We start from the raw sequence: 23,698 nt of genomic DNA, 5'->3' as shown, positions 1-23,698 counted from the left end.
TTCTTTTCTAGACCTATATGTAAGAAAGCAGATAATGTTTAGAATTCTCTTTTATAGGGGCACCTCCATTCCTACCAGAATCTTTTGACCGAATCCTCCTCGATGCACCCTGCAGTGGGATGGGACAGAGGCCAAATATGGCTTGTACTTGGACTTTGAAGGAAGTGAGATCATATCAGCCACTACAGCGAAAACTCTTTAATGTGGTATGGATCCTTTGCTGTGAAGAAATTGACCATTACTAGTTCAGTGTTCAGTCTACCAAGACTATTGTGTGTAGCAGTAGCCTTCACTATGATCAAGGGGTAGATGGCGGCAATCAGGAGTCATGGGCAGAGACTGCATACATATAATTTGATATGGCCGCATTGAATATTTATTCAGCCTTAAAAAGGAGTGAAATTTGGTACATGCTACAATATAGATGGCCTTGGAGACTTTATACTAAGTTAAGTAAACCAGACACAAAAGGAAAATTTTGTATGATCCCAATTATAAGGTAATTAGAATAGGCAAATTCCTAGGAACAGACAGTAGAACAAAGGGAGTATGTTGAGAGAAAGGGTAGTTATTTAATGGTTATGGAGGTTAAGTTTGGGATGCTTACACAAATGAATGCTTAATGTCATTGGGTTATTCAGTTAACATGATAAATTTTATTTATCTTTTTTTATTTGTTTATTTGCTACAGACAAGAAAGAGATTGAGAACACCTAGTGTTTTGTTTGTGTGGCTTTAGTTTTTTTTAAGACAGGCTCTCATGGTGTATCATAAGCTGGACTCAAGCTCTCAATATTCTACTCTCAGCCTCATAAGTGCTATGATGATTTGTATGCATTATCATATCCAGTTACAGCTTTAAACCTAGGGAGCCTTTCTTTATATTGACCCATTCTTTAAAATACACAACAGTAGCCTATAGTATGTTTTCATTGAGACATTCAGTGAATTGTAAACATTCTACCCCTTAAATGAAAATAGAACAACAGAACAAAAAGACAATTGGCTGAGTTGTTCATGCATAGTTGCTAATTGATGTAAATAATTCAATATAAATGAATTACTCTTTACTCTTCCTGGCTTAGTTTAGTTATGAGGTTAGAAGTCAAAAGTCTAATACAAGGTAACACATTATTAAACTAGGCACGATAACATCCAGAATGTAGAAGGATCATAACAACTGCAAATTTAATTGATCAGTACAGTACACATAGAATATTTGAGAATTTTTGTCCGTTTTGTTAAACTTAGTATATTTCAAAATATGATGTACTTCATTTTATGTTAATTTCAGTTTTTCTATTTTTAAAAATTTATGAGCAGATGTGTGTTTATTTGTCTGTATATATACTGCCTGAATGAAGGAGTCTGAATAAACCAGAAGGCCTCTGAAACTAGAGTTACAGGTGGCATGAGCTTCTATGTGGGTGCTGAGAACTGAACCTGAGTCCTCTGCAAGAGCAGTAAGCGCTCTTAACTGTGGAACCATCTTTCCAGCCCCAATATAATGTTCTTTTGATGAGATATGAATTCATTATTTCTCCCTTTTCCTGCAATGATAATGCATAGACTACAGCAATAAGTAATATGCTGTAATTACTCAGTTTCTAAAGTTGTCTTTGAGTACATTTCTGATCTTCCTTTCTTGTTGCCTCCTTTCATAAACAATAGAAGCCCTGGTTGTGGATTATTTAAATAGTTTTCAGAATAGTCATCAAAGAACATGCCTCTGGCCTGAAAGGATGCTTTCCAGACAAAATGCCTGAGGGTAAAAGAAAGTTACCGCTTTATTGCTTTTTCCTTCTGTTGTTGCTTTTGGGTTATAGTGAAAATGGAAATTCAGAAAGGTTGCTGAGAGTAGATGGATGATTTCAGTGCAGAGTGCCAGCTGTGAGGGAGAGCTTAGAGAGCAGGTGTGCCCTGTGCCATGGCTAGACCGCCAGCTGTGAGGGAGAGCTTAGAGAGCAGATGTGTGAGGTGTGGTTAGACATTGAGAATGTGAACTTTAGGATCAGAACTGTCTTCATTGGAGCCATGACTCCTCTACATTAGTGACTTTGGGTACGTTGATTTCTAGTTGGATGAATGGGGAGAACAACACTATGTCGTAGGAATACTCTATTGGAAATAGCAGCCTGGCTTCATTGTTGGTAAAGATTCTTTGAGAAAATTCATGTGAAAGTCTTTAGCATAGTAGCTGGCACAAAGTCACAGTGTTTACATTCCTTTAGATAAGGCACAAGTATGGATTATGATTTTTTGAAAGTTTTTTATTAAAATTTTAAACAAAATCATAAGTTTATTTAAAAGGAAACAAAGTTGACTGGGTAGGAAATGGGGGAGGGGGGAGAGTGAATCAAGGGAAAGTTAGGAGAAGAGGCTAAATAAGACCAAAACAGATTGTATAAGATCCTCAGAGAACTCAGGAAATCTCTATGAGCTTAAAAAGATAAACTTTAGGGATGTAGCCCATTGGTAGAGTGCTGGCCTAATGTGCTAGTCATTTCTTGTTGCTGTGACAAATACCTGATGAAAACAACTTAGTTTTTGAGATCCAGCCATCTTGGTGAGAGTCATGGCATCTGTGGCTGAGGTATCTGGTCACATTGCATCTGTAGCTCGATGCTGAGAGCAGTGGATGTTAGAACCCATCTTGCTTTCTTCTAATCAGTCCAGAACCTTAGCCTATGGAATAGTGCTCCCACAGTGAAGGAAAGTTGTTCACCCAGGTTAACCTAATCTAGACAATCACAGGCATGCCAAGAGGCCTGTTCCTCAGTGATTCTAGATCCTGTTCAGGTGACACTAACCATTACTCCTATCATGCATGAAGCTCTGGATTAGATTCCCAGTAAGACATACAGAGTGGAACAGTACACACCTGTGATCTTAGCACTTGGAGATAGAGGCAGGGAATCCCAAGTTTAGAGTCATCTTTGCCTAGATGGGGAATTCGAGGCCAGCTTGGGATATATGAGAGCCTGCCTAAAAAGAAAAGAAGATAAACTTAAGATATTTAGGAGAAAATTACTTTAGCGTGGTAGCACATATCCTGATTCCTGCTAAATACCTACAGCATGCAAAATCATGTCTAGATGGTAACCAAGAAAGCGAATAATTCCTGCCCTTCTCTAAGAGCTTCTGTTCTGACTGGCGGTTTGTTATATTACATGATATTAATGTTGTAGAGCAAACTACAGAGAGAAAGGAGTGCTGTGGGTCTGTTGTGATCAGGAAGAGTATTTCAGAAAGGGGATCGATGAGCAACAATGGGTAGAACATCGTGAAGGAACAGCAACTTAGAGAAGTAGGAGAGTTTCTAACCTACTCAAGGATCCTCAAATAGCAGTGACTTTGGGTGTTAGAGGAACAGCAGAAGGGCAGGAAGGGCAGAAGTGGGGAGGTCAGTGTGGCAGGAACACCTGTATGTAGAGCCTTGAAAACTTTCAGGACTTTACTTGTGAAGCTGAGAAGCAAAAAGTTGAAAAGCATTGTTCAGACTAGTGTGTAGAGACAGGCTTGTAGGAGGGCAGAGAAACAGACTGGCAGATTTAACTGATGTATAATCCAGCTGAAAGTTAAAGAGTCTTGAATTGAAATGATGGTAGTGGAAGCTGGGAGTGGTAGCCAAAAACTGGATTGTGTGGGTTCACACACATATTTTTTATTTATTCCATGTGTATACATGTGTGCCTGAGTGTATGTATGTGTACCATGTGCATGCAGGCACCAGCAGATGTCAGAAGAGGGCATCAGATCCCCTGAAGCTGGATTTATAGGCAGTTGTGAACCATTATATAGATGCTGAACTTGAACCTGAGTCTTCTGCAAGAGCAGTAAACACTTTTACCCACTGAACCGTCTCTGTATTACATATTGAAAGAAGGGCCAGTAGGGTTGACCAGTGGAAGGGAAGGTGAAAGGACTACAAGCATAATTGGTGCTCTGAGGTTCAGGGCTGGAGCTTTGGGAAGACTGGGAAAGCTTTTCCAGCAGGTTTCAGAGATGGATGAGTATTTATTTGGGGACACATTACCTGAGATAGCAGAAATGTTGACAGACAACTGAATATGTGCATATAGGATTCAGAAAGGAGGTCTCCCTACAAATACAGGTGTGGGCATACAGATAACATGGGAAAGGAAGTAACTGAAGGTTGTGTGTGAGATGCTGAGTCTGTGTATATCATAAAGCTCCCAGGTAAGGCTGCATGCGGTCTGCAGTATGTACATTGAGCTCTAACAACAGGAAGAGGCTGCTATCACACAGGACAGCATTTTATCGTCACTTGTAAGATACCATGTGCCATTCTGTAACTTACTTTGGGTTATTTATTGGATCTTGTGGCATGCATAGTCTGATCATTGATTTCTTTAGGCAGTTCAACTGCTGAAGCCAGGGGGAGTACTGGTTTACAGCACATGTACAGTAACTCTGGCAGAAAATGAAGAGCAAGTTGCCTGGGCCCTCACAACATTCCCCTACCTTCAGCTTCAACCCCAGGTGAGAACACTAACATTTCCCAGTGTTACCAGCATCTCACAGTGTGACATGCACTGTTACAAACAGGATGCTATGGAGTGGTGTGTCAAAACTCTGAATGAAGCACTCTATTCATAAGAGTGATGGTGTGTTCTGACTGACCATGGGGATTCACATGACCAAATGAGAAAGCAACTCCTCTCTCTGTACTCTGCCATTGTGCTAAACTGGGACAGTATCTTTCTGATGTTTATTCCACTTGCTAGTATTAACACTGCATCTCCAAAAAAATGCTTTTCCTTTTTTTCTTTTTGGTTAGATTTACTCATGTATATGAGTATGTTGCTCACATGTTTGTATATATACTATGTGCATTCCTGTTGCCCATGGAGGTCAGAAAAGGCATCAAATCCTCTGAATCTGGAGTTACAGATTGTTGTGAACCACCATACGTGGATACTAAGAACCAACTCTGGTTCTCTACAAGATCAGCAAGTGCTCTTAACCATTGAGCCATCTCTCCATCTGTGCAAAAAAACTTTTTACTTCCTTTACAGACCTACATTTTTCTAATTTGGAAATGATTGAGCATTTTTGCCTCTGCCACATCAAACACACTGCAACAGTGGACTGTAGGACATTTGAAAACTAGACATGGGGACAAACTGCAGCTCAGGAATGTCACCCTTTACACTTTTATGTTAATATAGGATATTATTCAAGCCCTTTGTAGTTTGTTTAGTGACCACTAACCTGAGTTCTTTGTTACATTTTTTATTAAAGCTGATTCAAGTTTGAGATATTTATGTCTACAGGGATGTAAACATTCAGAGACATTGAGTATCTGACTTTGTGGCTTCCTATGCAGAACTCTAACAGGTTAATAACAGTCTAGAAAGGGCCCTAGACAAAGTGATTAAGATAATTACATGTAAATGAAAGTAAGACTTCAGAATGCATATGGAATCTGTTTAAAGAAGTAATGGAAGATTCTCCCCATGACTGCCATGGATGACTGTTTTCTTGACAGTAGTTTCTTTTCCATCAGTGTCCAAAACACTTGTGTGTGGAATGATGGCTTGTTGGCATTTCTGGATCTTTAGCACTAGTGGTTTTTTTAAAAAAGTCACTGAATTCTCTCTGATTCCTTAAAACCTAGTTGATGCAGCCATGATTTACATATCCTTTTCTAATATGTATTCTTCTAGTGTGTATAAAATAAGAAAACTTCCATAGTAGAGTTGATGTGGTTAAAGGCATTTTAGATGTCTCAGGGGCTAGCTCCTTTGGCTGTTAGAGAATGAGAAGACTGACTATTCATTTGCTTCATCGATAAAGTTCCACTCACTGAGTGTCAATGATACACCAGGCCCAATAGTGTTGTGCTGTGGGATGTTCTGTATGCTGTGAATATGTATTGCTCTGATCAGTTGATAAATAAAATGCTGATTGGCCAGTAGCCAGGCAGGAAGTATAGGTGGGGCAAGCAAACAAGGAGAATTATGGGAAGAGGAAGGTTGAGTTGGGAATCACCAGCCAGACAGAGGAAGCAAGATGACAAGGCAGAACTGAGAAAAGGTACCAAGCCATATGGCTAAACGTAAATAAGAATTACGGGTTAATTTAAGTGTAAGAGCTAGTCAGTAATAAGCCTGAGCTAATAGCTAAGCAGTTATAATTAATATAAGCCTCTGTGTGCTTCCTTGGGGGACACGAGCGGGAGAGATTTATCCCAACTGCCGGCAGTCTGGGACACAGGAAAACTTTTGACTACAGTATTGTCTTTATTTAGCTTAATAACTGGGTATTTTACCTATCTTATATGTGAGTAAATAGAGTTAGGTAAAGCTGCTTGCTTAAGTGTTATAGCTGAAATATATTAGAGCTGCATTTTTAAATCTACAAGCTTCTAATCATAACCTTCAGGCCTTTTGTAATATCATAGAACTATATAAATACAGAGGATCCTAAATAAGAGCTCCTTCATCAGGTGGCCACATAGCACTGCTTCTCTACTCCCTCAAATTGGCATGTGCATCCCATATTATTCTTCTGGAAGGGGTCAAATGCACAACCAGTTTGTCTTTTTAACTTAAGCTATGAAGAGGCAACTTACTAACTGTAGGACATTCAACCCATTTGTTCATTTCTTCCCAACAGGAACCACAGATTGGAGGAGAAGGAATGGTGGGAGCTGGCCTGTCACCACAACAATTGAAACAGCTACAACGATTTGATCCGTCTGCTGTGCCACTGCAGAACGTGGACACTGATTGTCTCGGAGATGGCAAAAGAGAAGACATGATCTGGCTGGCCAACAAGGATTGCATAGGCTTCTTTATTGCAAAGTTTCTAAAATGTAAAAGCACAGAAGAGAAGGTTTCTCAGAAATGAAAATTCAGAATATTTTCTCTGTGTGTTGCTTTTTCTTACACCAAAGTGTTGACAGGCCGATGGAGTGATGGCATGTTTTTTCAGCAAACAGGAAGATGCTAACAGTTTCCCTGGGATCAGAAGGAGCAGTGTGTATATGTGGCCCTGGAGAAGTGGAGGGCTGGGAAAGCATAATCTGCCTTAAATGATACAAAAGGAAAGGAGGAATTCCCTTGTGGGGGGTGGTCTGGAAAATATTTTCGGTTTTAACTCATAAATATTAGTCTTTCTAATATGAAAAAATAGTCTAAAGACGAAAGAATAAAACTCTAAACTTTTCACGTTTATGAAAAAGCTGTTTTCTATTCAGAAGATGGCAGTGACTATTTCATTATGCATTCAGGCCAGGGGCAGTAACACTGACTGCATCATGCCTGAGGTAAGTGGGCTTGTTACCTGAGTCTCCCCACTCTCTCTGCTTACTAATTCTAAATCAGGCCTCTTTTAATTTAAATATTTATTCACTTAGTCACTGTGTCTGATGTGTGTGTGGAAGTACTGCTCATGCCATGGCACATCTGTAGAAGTCAGAGGACAACTTTGGGAATCAATTGCCCCCTTTTCCTTTGGGTTCTGAGGTTCGAACTCAGGTTGGCAGGTTTGTGCGGCAAGTACTTTTACCTACTGAGCCATCTCATCAGCCCTCAGCTCTCTTAAATGAAGTTTGGAGTTGTGCTGGATAACAATCTAAAAGGTGAAATATAGCTATTTACTTTGTAGATAAAAAAGCAATTGAGAATAGTCCATATTTTGGCTGTATTTTTAATTTTCTGGAATAGAAATCATGGGAAAGTATAGAAAACTGGTTGGTAAGAAGCAGAAAAACAATTACTGGCAGCTAAGACCTGGCCTGGCGCTGTCTGTTGGGCCTCAGCTGCTCTTGATGAACACAAGCTCCAGGTAACTGTGTCTGATAGGTAGGACAAAATAAAAGCTCTTCCTAATCAAATCTGAGCTCACTTCAGACAAAAATAAGAAGCTCACCCAGTCTGCAGAAGTGACCAGGCATCCTGCCACTGTGGCTAGTCTACTCTGGATAATATATCCAGTCTGCCTGGGCCACAGTAGCAGCCTGAGTATCTGCTTTTCAGAAACTTGGTCATGTCCTCAGGCAGGCTTCATTCTATCTGATTTGGAGATATACTCTTTAAGATTTCCAGTACCCAGCCGCATTTGAAAGGTCTTGTGTGAAACACACTAGACTGGCTTGTTATCTTTCATTTACATCCTTCCAAATTACTGGGCTTTGGTTGTGTCAAATGGACAATTGGAAGCAGGTGCTAATAGTTTCTTTTCCTTGTAGGTTTCTTGTAGGAAGGTCTCACAACAACTTACCATATCCATGATGACTACAGCAGCTGTTGGGTCAGGAAAGCCTTTGGGTGGCTACTTCCTGGAGAAGTGTCTTAGCAATTGTGATTCCAGTTTACTATGTGTTAGCTTGAGCTCGTTCCTACACTTGGGAAATGTACCAGGATAGATAAACCAGGTTTTTTTTTTCTTCACTATCACTGCTTCAGAGTAGATAGTCAATAGGTGTTTATTGAATATGAAAAATTATGTTGAATTTCCTAAGCTTCAAGTATATAAGCAAGCCCTTTTCCATCTTTCATTCTGGTTGTGTCTAGTAGATGCCATTTTGACTAAAGAGAAACAACCTCTCCTTGTGGTACTTCTCTTTCAGGGACTCAGGGTAGTCCCTCTGATTTTTAAAAAAACGCCGTAATCATTTTTTTTCCTACTCTCTGCACATCCTTATGTGCTAAGGTGGGGTGAGAATGGGAGAGAAACAGCCTACCAGCAAACCTGCATGGTGTTACCTTTTAGCCATTCTAGTAAATACCAGAGTGCACGCAGAGCTAGCGAAAGATAACTCTGCATGTGTTTAAAACAGCAAGGACACAGAATACTGTTAACAGTTTTCCTATTTAACATGGGCCATTTTCAGTGGATTTCTTCCCCTTAATTTGAAAGCAAACCACACATTCTTCAAGGACACAAAAGTGTTAGAAAAAGGTGCAATAAATGAAAAAATCAGGGACACTTGGAAGGATATTAAATATATCTTTTTAACATAGTTTTAATATAGATTATTTCTATGAAAACAGAAAAAATATTTAATTCAATGGTAAATACATGTTAACTAGAACCCTATGTTAGATTTTAGTTTATATAGCAAAGTGAATAAAGCAGTTAATAAGACAGAGAGCCAGCAGTACTCCACTTGCTGGAATAAGACCAGAGCATCAAGGAGCGGCAGCACCTCACTGAGCAGACAGGGAAGCTGTGGGTCCTCTTAAACATGAAATAAGCTTCTAGGTATGAATCGGGATTGTTCTATAGGTTGAATTTAGGAGGGAAGAAGATGCCTCTGGTTTACACTATAAAATTTTTTACCTACCTTGTTTTTGTTTATTTCTTAAATTAGACATGAGGGGAAGACCAAAAGAACACCAGGTTATTGGCATTGGCCGGATGACGATGTTCCACCTGGTAAGTGTGGAATCTAACATGTTCATTCCTCAAATGGCAATTAATACCCCTGGTAAACAGTGTAGAAGCCAGCTCTTTGTTTCCATGAATGACTTTAAAACAAGTTTGTTAAACAGTTTAGTGTCGTGACAATACATGTTTAACAGGAATGCAGAGCAGACGATATTAAAATGTGGCATTGTCTCGAAGTACAGTATGACTGTGAGACATCCTACGTTTAGCAGCACCTTTTTTGGTATCAGTTAAGTAAAAGAGCAGTAAAGAAAGAGCAGAGGAAAAACTGAAATGACTGACATAGAAGTATAACACTATTAACTCTATTTCTAGCATTTCCTGGGTTGACTACAGAAAAAAGAAATAAGGATTCTACAACTGAGTAGGTTAAGAGTAAGCCTTTGCTTGTGAAAAAACTGGCATTACATTCCACAAGTCAATAAATACCCCCGTCTTCCTTGGGATTGTTTTCTTATTTCTGGATCTGCTGCATACTGCTGACATAGCCCCACTGTGCACCTTTCTACAGATGTGCCCCTATGTCAGCTCCTTCAGCAATGTAGAAGAATGCTCTGATGTGCAGAAGCATATTCAGAGTACAGTGAGGACCTAAGAATTGAGTACAAAATTTAACAGGTGGACACCATTAGAACTATTTTCTGAAAGGGATGAATGGGGACAGCAAGTGAGAGAAACAGCATCCTTCATGAGTCTGAGTGCCTCAGAGCCATTCCATTGGATGCAGTAACATATAGGAAGGGATTAGATCACTGCTAAACATCTGTGAAATTACTTACATGTTATTTTATGAAAACAATCTTAATTTGGGTCAGATTAATTTATATATAGTCTGTAAATTCTGTAAGCAGTATAGTGCTGATTCTAAGAGGAAAATTTCATTTTATAAGCATCTAAAACACTGGTAAAATATGTATGCAATTCATATTTTAAATGTTTTAGTTTTCTTGGGTATAGGATAAAGTATTAAGCATAAAACTGCTTTAAATACAAAATTGCTTTACTTATAAATGCCTAAGAATACTTGGGAAGAACCTGGAATACCAGGAAACAAATCAAAAAAATATATTTATTATAACCATTATTCGTTTTAGTAATATATGGATCTGGTTGGGTAATCGCAGATAGGCATTTTCCTGGGAAAAGCTTCAAATGCTAGTGGCCCGTGCAGCTAATACAGTCTTACTTATCCATCAGCACTGGACTCCTGAGAGATACAGGTTTTATAGCCTTAGCATAAGAGCACTGTACACTTCTTAAAGCAGGCAAATTGAGGTGTGAAGAAAGTGTCTTCTAGGTTCTCCTTCAGAGTAGATGTCTCATGCAAGAAAATATTCTTAACTTTTTTCACTTCAAGTCATTCCATTTTTGACCTTATAATATCTAAGGACTTAGCAGAAACTTGGGTTATAAGAAGCACTCCTGGGTGCTGATGGACAGTGAAACTGTTGGAGTGGATTCCGGGGGAAGACCAGTAGGGAACTGACGATGCACAACAGGAGCAGTAGGCAAGGGTGGAAAGTGAAGTGGGATAAGTTATAAAAATTTATTTCCCTACGAAATAATTGCACAAGCTGTGTAAACATTTCTTACTAAAACAAAATACTCTGACACACAAGATTGTACATTTCCAGTGGAACACTCACAGTACAAGATGCCCGTGTTTTCTCTTTTCAGGAGTAAAGCAAGGAGGCAGCAGATGAGTGCTCCCCTAGTTACCTTTGGCAGCAAGCTTCTTCACATTCCCTGGCTGCTCCATGGGTTTTTAAAGCAACATAAAACACAAATACTAAGCCAGGTGAGCAGAATTCTCGGCCATCAGCCTCTAGTTTCTGCATTAGTCTTTTGTATTCCACTTCATCTCAGTCACTCACACACTCACACTCATGTGCACACGGCGGCTTCGGCTTGGATACTCCAGTGCAGTGACTATAGCAGACACTAGCTGCTAAGAACGTGTTTGTCACAATCAGTTGTGGGCTGTATGGAGTAGAAAAACCTCTGGAGTTTGGTTATAGTTACCATAATTTATGGTTAAAATTAAAAACTTCAAAGGATGGGATAACATTCAGAAATCAAACCTCAAGTCAAGCAATCACACATATTTACAATATGTACAGGCTCTCTTTTAGAATGGGGAGAGGTGTCTAGACAATTTTATTAGAAATTTCCTGAATGTGGGCATTTCTAGTCCCTGTGATTCATAAAGCAAATCTGCTGACTTGGCATTAAGACCCTAAAATAGTGTGATCAAACTGATATATATATATTATATATATAATTATAATAAGGTGTTTGCAGAAATAACATTTACAAACTGTCTATACAGTACACAGTACTAGTACATAGAAAATAGATTCTACCTTTATAATCCCCTTTGTGTAAGGCAAGACTGAATCTGTCCCCAAATTTAGTCAGCCAGAGGTACAAGCAAGAAACAGTGGTCCATGAAAGAATGACACAGGTCAGGTATCTGGGTATTAAAAATCTGGAGAAATTCCACTGGTTATCTGTGCTGCGTCTGGCTCACTGGATACATTAACTACATTTCAGAAGCCACTCTGTTAAGTGGCAGCTACCCCAAACAGCTTTGGGAGAGTCCAGGATAAAGGTGGAGGACTGCAGCTGGACTAGGCCCATTTATGTGGTACTTACAAAAGAATGTATATTAATACTTGATTGCATGCTATTGCTATTCAAGCAACAGCAATACAAAATATACAAGACAGATCACAGATGGTTGCAATGTACCCCCAAAGATTTTGCTTAAGGATGATGTTACACAAGACTTGGGGGGCAGGAACGCACACGGTCATTGGCGGATGTAGACGTCTCTGTTCCACTCGCCAGCCTCGTTCCTTCTCTTGGATATTACTTCCCCTTCCTTGTCACAGTAGCGATCCTTAGATTTATGCCGGCTTCGCTGTTTGTTGCACTCGTGGTCCTGCTCTCGACCCACGTCCCTAGAGCGGTGGCGAGACTCCCTGTGTCTGTGGCCATTGCTGCTGTGGGTCTCGTCTCTATGGTTATGTTCACGGTGTGGGGCATAGTGGTCCACATGTTCATGTGAATAGTCTTCCTTTGGCTCCACATAGGCAGAGTCTCGGCTCTCCTGGGTTTCAGAGTCAAATGTCTCTTGCCTAGAGAGGCCTCGACCTGTCCCACTGCGGTGGTTTTGGTGTGTGGCTGAGGAGGAAGAACGATGTTGGGATTTCTTGACTGGTTCCAGACAAGGTTCTTCTTCAGCTTGGGAAGCAGACCGGGGAGCAGAGCGATCAGTCCTCTGATCACCTTGAGAACCCTGAAGAAAAGGAACACATGAGGACATCAACTAAGGACAGAACCTAAGGAACTTGAAAGTGTAAGTCCCTCCCTTTGAAATACCTAGAATGCTGAAAGGAAGCCTAGCCTAGCTTAGGCACTTTTTGAAACATCTGGCAGCACTGCTTAAATTGGACTTGTGTTCACGGTAACATTTCATTTTAATCATGGGGAAAGAATGTTCTTTTATAGTCTTTTGTGATTCTAGTACTAATACAGGTGTCTTATACTATTTAACTAATCTGCTTGAGTAGATTAAAACTCATTAAGATGGGACATTTAATGGACAGGTACTACTCTAGAACCCTCCAAAAGGAGACAGTGTCCTTAAGTCAGCTGCTAACTTTTCATTCTCCTGCCTTAGCCTCCAAAAAGGTGAAGATTATAAACAAGTGGTATAACATGGAGCTAAGTACTACTCCTTTAAGTCAGTTATTAAGCCCTTTGAGCTAGCGCACTATTATGGTTTTGGAAGCAGGACCAGCCAGAGAACTTGCTGAGGTTTTAAACACAGAAAAGCAGAGCAAAAAGGGTTTGACTGCAGCCTGTCTACCATCTTAGTTACCATGGTTAGTGGGCTTGAGAGGCTGAGCTGTTGGGAGTGTGTTCAGTTTACAGGTACACAGCTCATACTAGAGAGACTTGGTTAAATGGCACACATGTTTCTTAGTTTGGTTAGCAAAGGATAGTAGAGCAAGCATGGAATTCCCTCTCTGGGATTGAGTCCCAGGGGTGTCAGCTCAGGCAGCCTAGGTTCCCTATGAAAACCATAAAAGGAAGCTCTCTTACCTGTGAATTAGAGGCTAGGGTGGGGCTCATAGGTAAAGTTGAAGTGGGTAAAGTTCGGCTAAGGAGAGGGTTGGGGAGGTTACTGCTGGGTGGGTGGGTGGCCTTCCAGTAGGCCTCCAGATAGTCGGCAAGATGCTCACAAGCATCCTCAAGCTGGTTCTCATCCAAGATCACATCAAATGACTCCTGCTAAAGCAAGCATTTCAGATAGAACATAAATGTAACCCAAGACCAAGCTCCCTCTCCTCCCCAAACCTACAAGTAGAGGAGAGGCCTTGCCCATTGTATTTGTTCTTGCCCTGTTTTCTTCTTTTCTGTTGGCTGAGTCTCTTAGCTTATGCACGTGTGTCGCCTCAAATCCTTAATTAAAACACTGAATGGTGGTTAACTGATTGCCCAAAAGTGGACAATTGTCAGCATGATTGGTAAGGGCAATGTACAGGAGTTATTATCTTTTGTGAAAAAAAAACACAGATACTATGGTTGAAAAATCTAAACAGTTTAGAAGGGTGCTTATTCTTGATACAGATTGCAGGAAGTTCTGGAAGCTAATGAGACAGGATTAGGTCATGCACTTTGGCAGAAGTAGCTCAAACTACTGACATTTTGACATGACCCAAACCTCACAATTCAGTGGACAGGAGAGATCCTTTACTTTTGAAGATTTAAAATTGTTGATCTAGAAATTAACATACTTTAAATCAATCCAATCCAGAATTATAGCTTTTGAAATAGTTGTACTTTAATGAACACTAGCTGGGATCTATAGTCCCAAAGTATATAAAACTAGGAATGTGTTTCTGGGAAACTTCCTGGTTAAGATAACTCCCTGGGTAAAAGTGCTTTCTGTGTGACTCTCCAGAACTCATGCCCAAACTAGATGGATAGCATTGCGCTTCCATAATCCCAGCACTCCTACAGGAGCATAGGGCACAGGCAAGAGAATCTTGGAAATCAGCTAGCCTGGCTTACACACTGGCCAACAAGAAGAGACCTTGGCTCAAACAAGACAGAAGGTGGGGCTGACACCTGCAGTTGTCCTCTGACCTCCATGTAGCCGCGGTAAGCTAGCTCACATCTGCATTCTTATATATGAAAGTCAATGTTTAGTTTGACATGATCCCAAGTCAATTTCTCAGACACCTGTTAAGAGGAGACAGTTTATTCCCTGTGGCTAGATGTGGATAAAAACCAGACTCCAAATAGGTCCATCTTACAAACCACCGTCCTGTTATTAGAAAGTGAGGCCTGCATAGGATGCATGTAGCATTTTTGGAAGGGTGATCATTACCTGGCCTACAGATGCTCAAAATGCATGGTCACATAGGCTGTGACATACTTTACTTTTTTGGAATGAATGCCATTGTATCTTCCCACAGTATGTAATTGCAGTTTTTAAAATGCGGTTCTGATCTCTTCAGCTGTTTGCACTATGTAGATAACTTACCGGAGGACACTGGGCCAATTTATCAGCTGCTACCATCTGGACATTGAGGTGTTTTGCTTGAGATTTCCCTCGAGATTTTATTAACCTTTGTAAAACCTGGAAAAGGTAGGGATTTGTAACAGGAATATCTGTGCTCAGGTAAGCTACGGGGTATACTATGAACTCCTTTATAATATATACATATATATGTATATAATACATTATATACAGTATTATAATACATGGGTGAACAGCATATATCATTGAGAAATAGATTACAACAGAGATTAACCCCCAAATTAACATTCTTGCATAAGTCTCTTGCAAGCATTAAACACTAGTATAAAATTGATGCAGAGTCTTTTTTTTCTAGCCTAACAGTTCTCAAACTTTCTGCCTCATGACCTATTTAAGTTTAAAAAAAATTATGAACCCCAAAGGGCCATTGTTTGTAGGAAATATTTCTAATATTAATCAGAAATCTTAACATGTGCTAGATTTATTTTTGAATGAATTAACAGTGCTAATATAAATTACTTTTTAAGAAACCTTTTATGAGAATAATGCTTCTATATGCAATTTGCTATAGTGTACAGCTTTCTTGATAGCTGTAAAGAGAACATTACAGAGTTAAATAAAGGGGGTTGTGCCTCTTCAGAGAGTTGGTGACATTCTTCAGTGCTATACTGAAGATGAGTAAGTTTATTCCTTCCCATAAAGACCTGTGGCCAGGAAGACTCAGGAGCCACAGGGAACAGCTTCATGTGTTCATGTGTACCAGACAAGCACAGTCCTGTGGTCTGTACTGCAATATGACTGGACCTTTCACTCTGCATGCTGTGTAAGGTCATTCACGGCATTCTGTATCTTCTACACATTTCCATACTTCATCGTTTACTATTAGTATTGTTGGCAACAAATGGTTCTTCTGAAGTGTCAGCAGATCTTTCCTTAAGCAAAATCAGTCAAAGTACGTAAGTCTGAATGAGCACAGTGGCATTGGTGTTTGTCCTTGAGACAGTTCACTCTGGACAGTAGCTGAACATTTTAGTTCATTACACAGGGTGTTAAACAGTTTGTTACTACTGCATCAGGACATTCTTATGTGGAACTGTGAGAACATAACGTGTTTGCTGCTACATGTACTTATGCTTGGACCCCCACAGCTTTAGCACCATGTATGCAGATGCCACGAGTGTGGAAAGGAAGCAACTTCTTCATTTTATCATGGAAGCGGCTTCCACATTACGAGCTCTCTGAAATCATTTCAGTGAGCCATGGCCCACACTTGAGACCACTGCTCCCAGCCATAACACTAACCATGCTCATACTTCTCTTCAAACTTCTTGACTAGTATGGATTTTTTCAAAAACTCTATGTCCGTAATAAAGGTATAGCCGGTGACTACTAGAAACCAGAGCAATAAAACACATTGCAGTAATTTCTGAATATAGAAAAACAGTGGCAACCCCACTTACCTTAGGAGAAGAAATCTTTACATACACTATAATAGGGGCCAAGGAGGTCTTACTGAGTTGAGCTGGGTGATTAATCGTATCTGCATCAAGGACTACCAATTGTAGTGTTCTTGCAAGTTCAAAAATCCTTTCGATTTCACTCTGAACTTCCGCTGTAAAGGTTAAACAGTTAATTTATTTAAAAGGGCACATTTTTAAACTACAGTAAGCTGGAATAAAATGATACACTATTTCTTTATCCAAAGAGTCAGCTGCTATTTTAATGATTATACTCAATATGACTGATGAAAGGTGTCCTTTGGCAAGGGCTATTCCTCATACCTTTAGTACTCCAGGAATTGTTCTTTCAGCCAGCACCAAATATACCACCTTTCCTTGCACATGAGCTTACCTCATGTTGTTGGACCATCCATTATGTAAAGATGTCCAACATAAAGAGAGAGAGATGAAACTTGGCCCAAACCATACTTCATACTTTCCACCAATGAAGACATGGTCTTAAGGGTAATAATCTGTTCAGTCCGTACAATGCTACCTGTAAGTGTGTTTTCAGGGTTGACCGTTTGGTACTGGTCAATGAATTGACATGTTCTGCCCTGGAGAGGACTACCTCTCCCATTCCCAGCTTTCCTCAGTTGCTTATAGTTCTTTGTGTGAACCTTCCTCCATCCAGTTTGTTATGTTCATTGGGTCATCCTTGTTCAGCTCACATTTGGGCAGTCATGTTCCTAAGAATATATATGGATATACATATATGAATGCAATAATGGTTTGTTTAAAAAAAGAGGCCATGAATTTAAAGGAGAGTGGGGGAGGGTATGTAGGAGAGTTTGCAGGGAAGAGAAATGTAATTAAATTAAAATCTCAAGAATTAAAAAAAAAATGTAACTAGAAGCAGCACGTAAAATTATATAAATGGTATCAGGTCTTCCACTCTGCAAAGATTCTACTACAGGACTTCCCAGTTGAACATCTGTGATAATGGGGGATACTTTCCACTCTTTGTGTGGTGGCTGCTAGCCATGGGTGGGTGCTCAGCACTTAAAAATGTAGCTATTCTGAATGAAAAACTGAATTTTTTAAGTAACTTAGTATTGAACTGTAAAGCACATGTGGCTTGTAGTTCTGATTGAGGGTGAAAGGTCAAGTTCACTGGATTCCTTCAGACCAGCCAGCTAGTGCCTGTGAATGACTTCATTTTCTTTGATTCATTTATATTAATAGCAGAGCATTCCCAAAGATGGTTTTAACTCACCTGTTCTTCTAGAAAAGGCAAGTCACTAACTGTCTGCATCAAATTCTTTACTTGGAGCTTTGAGAAACCACAACCTACTCACTTGAGATACTAACTTCAAAATAATGTTTTCTCAGATACCTCTGATACATACAGTCTTCTTACAATAAATACTACATATCACATCTGATCAACCTCTTAAGTTTACTAATTTATAAGAAGCACAGGGAACAGAATTGGATAAATGATAACAGTGTAACACAGTCAGCAAAATTCAGACCATCAGAAACTTTCGGAATAAGTAGCCCAGTTTTTCAAGAAAAAAATAAAGTTTTATGAAAAATGAGAGATTTGAGACTCTGTCCTATTAAAATAGTAGTTTATATATTTGTAATGAATAAACTTGGTAAAAACATGCCTGCGTTTGCTTACCAATAATCTGTGGGTGGGAGGTGAAGAGTCTACGTACTTTAGCTTCGCAGCTACCTGATGAAAGTGTCTCCAGCACTCTATATATACAGGTGTCACTGTCTGGGATGTCATTTCCTCCCCAGGGCCGTCCTTGTATCCAGTGAAGCCCTCCTCAATTTATTTTCTGCTCCCTGGCTCATGAGCCACTGACCAACTATCTGCGATTTTCAGCTCATTTATATATCTTTTGTCTCCTTTGCTATGACCCTGGCACCTAGAATACTGCCTAGCAACCGTTAGTTCCTTAATGCCTTAAGAACAAGCTCCTTAATGTTTTACCTTGCCTCTTAATGATGTGCCTTATACCTCCCTTTTCTTTAAGCTATACACTTTAGCCAAAGTGACATGTTTTCCAGAAGCTTCTTACAACTGCCACTGTCTCAAATCATCACCTTCTCAACCACTTTCCCTTCTACATGCTTTCAAACTTTAAATCTCAGCTCAGGATACTTCCTGTGAAAACCTTCCCCGTGCATGGCCTACAGCTACTGCAGCATTAGCTCTTTGGCACTGGGTTCAGCTCAGGAACACTGTGTTCACTCTGTACCCCAGTGACTCTTATTTGCCTTATTGCTGTTCTGAGCTCCTGCACCCAGCCAGGCTTTAGCACATTATTTAGTACCTAGTACATGCTCAATAAAATACATGGAGTAGAAGAGGCATTTAAAAACTGCACAACCAATAGTTGTAAAGCCTTTTTGTTGGTCACTGTAAATAAACTGCTTGACTTTGTTAATTGGTTAAATCTATGAAATGATAATGTAACAATTTTCTCAAGTATCAGATAAAATAAGAGATTACTATAAGCAAAAGTATCACATTTTCCTTCTTAAAGAACAATTATAAGATGGGGTATCACTGTGTGGCCCAGACTGCTTTTGAACTTTAATCTTTCTGCCTCATCCTCTGAAGTGCTGAGGTTAGAGGTATGTGCCACCATACCTACATCCCTAATATATTTCCAGACCTGTGTCACTAAAGATTCACCACTGAGGGTTTATTAGGAGACAAAACGAAGTTTTATTTTATGTGTTATGTCAACATGCATGCAGGTGCCCACAGAGGCCAGAAGAGGGTATTGGATCCCTTGTAGCTAGAATTACAAGTGACTGTCAGCTTCCTAGTGCATACTAGGAACTGAATTCCAGTTCTCTACAGGAGCAGCAAGTGCCCTCATTCATTGAGCTATCCTTCCAGTGCCCCAAAACAGAGTTTTATAAAGTATTACTAAAAGATAAAATGTTACTATGTTTCTCTATTGATTTAATTATAGTTCAGAGTAACTGAGAAACTTGTATTCTTAAACCCTGCTTCCCAAAGGCTTTACATATCTAACATAAAGAATTAAGTGAACCTAAACATGTCCCACAACTTTTAGAAATGTATAAAACCAAAAGCCTAACAATAGTTAAGCATACCAAACACCAAACACATATTTCAGCAAGCTATAGTAGCTGCTAGAAGTTCTGAATTTTGTCTTACTGTATGTTAATAAACAATTTCCAGTCACCTCTCTATAAATCTGTAAATGCACCAAAGTCCCCATGCTGGTTTTACAAATAAAAATATTGATGCAACTCAGAGGACAGGACAGACAACTGACTTCTGTTTGCTCTGTTATCAGCCTCAGCATGTAAATCATAGTTTTGAATATGATTTCATCACGGATATAACTGTTCAGTGAACATTTCTGAGACAGACCATACTGCTGATGGCAGGTGGAATGTTCTGACTAAAGTTATCTTCATCTACAGTGAAATCATTAGGACTACAGACTGTTTACATCAGTTTTTCTATATGGTACCTGGAGTTATTCTCTATTCATATCTGCTCACTGTTACTATTAGGTAAGGAATATTTAAATAGCTTAAGCTCATTGTTATTGACTGACTTACCTAAGCTTGACCTTGTGTTGGATCTCTCTATTATTGCATGCTTACTGGGATTGTTTAACACTGAGCGTTTGGCGAGGGAGATGTCAGCAGTGACTCTTGTGATGGATATCCTGTTGGAGAAAAGAGAAAACCCTAAGGTTCTTAATCAAATAAAACAGAAGTACAGGTCCAAAATTTAAAGGATGGTTGATATATAAGTATACACATAAGGGGCTAAAGAGATGGTTCAGCAGTTCAGAGCATTTGTTCTTGCGGAGAACTCAGGTTTGGTTCCTCACACTGACATGGTAGTTCATAACCTTCTGTAACTCCAGTTCTAGGAGATTCAATGACCTCCATGGGCACCAGGTACACACATGATGTACATAACATACGTGAAGACAAAACACTCATACACATTCAATAAATATAAACTTGAAATACACATGTGTAAGTATCAACATATATCTATATTCATACACATACATACATGTTTCAAAACAGACTTATTAGAACAAGCAGTCATTTATTATGCACCTGTTTTGCCTAGCATTTACTGGTTGCTTACCAAGTCTGACTAAATTGTCCCTGAAACTTGTAAGAGATCCACATTTGCTGATGGAAGATAAATAGAAAGGAAATTACAAGCAGCCTTATCTAAAACTTCGTGTTACTATAAACAAAAACAAATTACTCTTAAATTGAACTGAGATTTCTAATTCTGTAGTCTTAGTGCCTTTACAGTGCTGTGACATGCATGAAGAAGACAGCCTTCAGAGAACTGAGAATCTAGTGGCAGATAGAGAATGAACATAGACCCTAAATGATGACAGTATGATATGCAGAGCACATACAGTCTATTATGACAGCAGTAATGAATTGAAAGGTTTCACATGGGGTAGAACTAAAGTAGTAGTACATGGGAGCTGAAAAGAGGAAGCAGCTTGTACTTGGGAAAGTTGAATATTCCGGGAATATTCAGATAGGCATTAGGAAAACTGAGAAAAACGAAAGGCTTACAGTATCCATGAAGAAGCCGGTGACAGTGTGGTTTATAGTCTAGCCCAAAGTCGGAGCCCCCAGAGCATCAAGTGGCCTGATAAGAATTATCTATTTATCTATTTGGTGTAAAGCCAGAGACTTACGGGAGTAAATCAGAGGGCCCCAGATTAGGGGGCTGTAGGCAGAAAAAGGAGGGCTGGGAACATTAGATGGCGAGGGGAAAAAAATGATTCTGCATGTTGAGTCCTCCACCTACTTCTCCCTCTTGGTCTTTTGGAAACCCAGCTTATATTTATTCTTTTATATCCTCTAGGTGTCAGAAAGGAGGATGCTCCTCTGGACAAACAGCAGAATGACTAAACTATGTGCACCAGATGTCTCCTCTACAGAATACTCAGCAAGAATGTCCTACAGGGAAACGAGAAGCCGAGAAGCCTCAGCTATGAGCACATACTTCCTGCTTATGCCTGTTTGCCCTTTTCTTAAATATAAGAGCAACACTAGGCATCTCTGTAAATGTCTTACAGGGGAGGCTATAAAAGAAACAACCATTAGTAAATACATCTGAAGGCTAAATTATGTTCATAGAACTGAAACATAATTTATTTATTTATTTATTTATTTTAATTTATTTTGCAATACAATTCAGTTCTACATATCAGCCACGGATTCCCTTGTTCTCCCCCCTCCCGTCCCCCTCACCTTCCCCCCAACCCCCCCCCCCCATTCCCATCTCCTCCATGGCAAAGCCTTCCCCACAGACTGAGGTCAACCTGGTAGACTCAGTCCAGGTAGGTCATAATTTATTTTTAAAAGCTCAGGATAAGATTTTTGGAAATTAAAAAAAATGACAGTAGAAATCAAAAGTGAAAGGATGGAATTAAGGACTTCTCTGAAAGAATTAAAGCAAAGAAACAAAAAATAGGAAAGTAAAGTTTGAAAGTTGAAGAGTTGCCCAGCAGTTCAAACCCCATATAGTTATAAGCTAAAGAGTTAATTCCAGAATAAGAGTCTGTATTTTTATATTGAAAGCATCTAGCACTGATTAAAATCCATACCAGACATAAATCCCATCACACCAGGAACCAAAAAGCTTCCAGAGGAAAACAGAGCAAGAGCAACAATGGGGCTAGACAATAACAACACAACAGCCTTCAGAATCCTCTGACCATGTCCAAGTGCCAAAGGGTACACTTGCCATCCCAGCACTTGAAAGGATGAAGCATGTGGACTTCTAGTACAAGGCCATCCCCAGCTACATAGTGAAACCCTGTCTCAACAACAATAAAACCCGTAACCATCTACACCATCAATTAAGTAGGTTGATTAAAGACCTTTTTAGATATTCCAGAAAATCATTTTAGGGATATGATTGAAGGATGTGTTTGGCAGAAATGGAAGGATGAAGGTTGAGAGATGACAGGAGACTGAGGATAGAGGAGCACCGACCCAACAGCCATTGGAAGAAATCCCCAAGGTACAGTGTATTGGGATGTTAACACAAAACACTCTCATGTATTTGGGGGTGAGATGGTAAGGTGGAGTGGCAGCACTGGGGAAGCTCCAGCTGTACATCCCATAATAGGATTCTTTTTATGCTGAGCACAGAGAACACATAGCTACTCAAGTCATCATTCCTACAGTACATGTTTACAGAATACCTGCTGTATGTTCACTTGGGTCAGGTGTGTTTATCTGGGCAACATAGTAAGATGACCTGACCCCCCAAACCCCCGAATCTCATAAAAAAAAAGTTTTATAGAATTTAAACTTTTATGGAGGAACCAAGATGGCAGAGAAGTAGGCAGACACCTGATGTCGGTGTGACAGGTCCCATTTAAAAATTAAGGCAGGTTAGTGAGGATGGAGATGGAACAGTGTGGAGGGTATCACTTCAGTGTTCAGAAATTTTGAACAGTCCATTAATGCGGCATGTAGATTTGGAAGGAAGGAGTCATGTGGATACTGAGGGAAGAGGATTCCAGGCAGAAGGAAGAGCGAGTACCTAAGAAGCATTGGTACCACGTGATGCTGATGACCCAAGGGTTAGTTGTGAGCCTCTAGCAAGCTCCTGCTACTCACTGGGAGGCAGCTGCCCTGTGATGGGGACCATCAGGGGGATACAGTGGTGACACATGTACTACCTATGTGGTAGGCTTTCTAGGCTGCATAATCATCATTGCTTTGGATCTGCCCCCAAGTAGTTGAAAATCTAAGGGCAAAATTTCTGGAGATAATTAGGTTTAGACTAGTGGTCCTCAACCCTCGCAGAGTATCTAAATCATCATACAAGCACGTAATGATAGATTCCCTCCCATATCTTAGCCTCCGAATTTGGTCCAAGTCAAAATAGGATGTAAACTCTTAGGAAGGTTGCTGCTCTAAGGACAGAGGGAGAGAGTACTGGGAGAGAGATCTGGAATTGTGGTGTGTGTGTGTGTGTGTGTGTAGGAGGGGCTGGAGATGAAGAAAACTAGTGCAGTGGAAACTCCATGGAGTCTATGAGAGTGACCCTAGCGAAGTCTCCTAGTTATGGCTATCTTCTATAATCAGGCAAGGCTTCTAGCAGTGGGACTGGAATGTCAATCCACCCACAAAACCTTCTACCTACAATCTGCCCTGCCTGCAAGATGTCCTGGGGTAATGGTGGTGTAAAACTTGTGGGAGGGGCCAACCAAGGACT

The 23,698-nt window shown here is 39.9% G+C and overlaps 2 protein-coding genes and 1 long non-coding RNA gene across 18 annotated transcripts in view; 2 read left to right on the top strand and 1 right to left on the bottom strand.

The window, feature by feature from the left end:
* Positions 1-11,210, top strand: part of Nsun6 (NOP2/Sun RNA methyltransferase 6) — a 59,676-nt gene extending 48,466 nt beyond the window's left edge. For 3 of the 5 annotated variants that reach the window (XM_052729676.1, XM_052729672.1, XM_052729671.1), the window contains 4 exons: positions 58-206; positions 4,378-4,503; positions 6,643-6,841; positions 9,344-10,819. In XM_052729676.1, coding sequence (XP_052585636.1) covers positions 58-206; positions 4,378-4,503; positions 6,643-6,841; positions 9,344-9,537 — 668 coding nt within the window. In that variant the 3' untranslated portion in view covers positions 9,538-10,819. Of the gene's footprint in view, positions 1-57; positions 207-4,377; positions 4,504-6,642; positions 6,894-9,343; positions 10,820-11,097 lie in introns of those variants that run through there. The other 2 variants (XM_052729673.1, XM_052729674.1) reach the window with 2 other exon arrangements.
* Cacnb2 (calcium voltage-gated channel auxiliary subunit beta 2) overlaps positions 10,948-23,698 on the bottom strand; it is a 434,620-nt gene continuing 421,869 nt past the window's right edge. For 6 of the 12 annotated variants that reach the window (XM_052729661.1, XM_052729665.1, XM_052729663.1 and 3 more), the window contains 5 exons: positions 20,035-20,144; positions 16,435-16,586; positions 14,978-15,073; positions 13,531-13,716; positions 10,948-12,721 (listed from right to left, as the gene is read on the bottom strand). In XM_052729661.1, coding sequence (XP_052585621.1) covers positions 12,233-12,721; positions 13,531-13,716; positions 14,978-15,073; positions 16,435-16,586; positions 20,035-20,144 — 1,033 coding nt within the window. In that variant the 3' untranslated portion in view covers positions 10,948-12,232. Of the gene's footprint in view, positions 12,722-13,530; positions 13,720-14,977; positions 15,074-16,434; positions 16,587-20,034; positions 20,145-23,698 lie in introns of all 12 variants that reach the window. The other 6 variants (XM_052729658.1, XM_052729664.1, XM_052729659.1 and 3 more) reach the window with 1 other exon arrangement.
* Positions 16,594-21,594, top strand: LOC128104692 (uncharacterized). Its single transcript, XR_008216050.1, has 2 exons — positions 16,594-19,986; positions 21,329-21,594. It is a non-coding gene; the product is annotated as an uncharacterized LOC128104692 (long non-coding RNA).

The sequence above is a fragment of the Peromyscus californicus genome, unplaced genomic scaffold, assembly GCF_007827085.1.
Source record: "Peromyscus californicus insignis strain IS unplaced genomic scaffold, ASM782708v3 Scaffold_8__1_contigs__length_139910024, whole genome shotgun sequence".
In the NCBI taxonomy this organism is placed as follows: Eukaryota; Metazoa; Chordata; class Mammalia; order Rodentia; family Cricetidae; genus Peromyscus; species Peromyscus californicus.
This window is presented reverse-complemented; position numbering and strand designations above follow the sequence as displayed.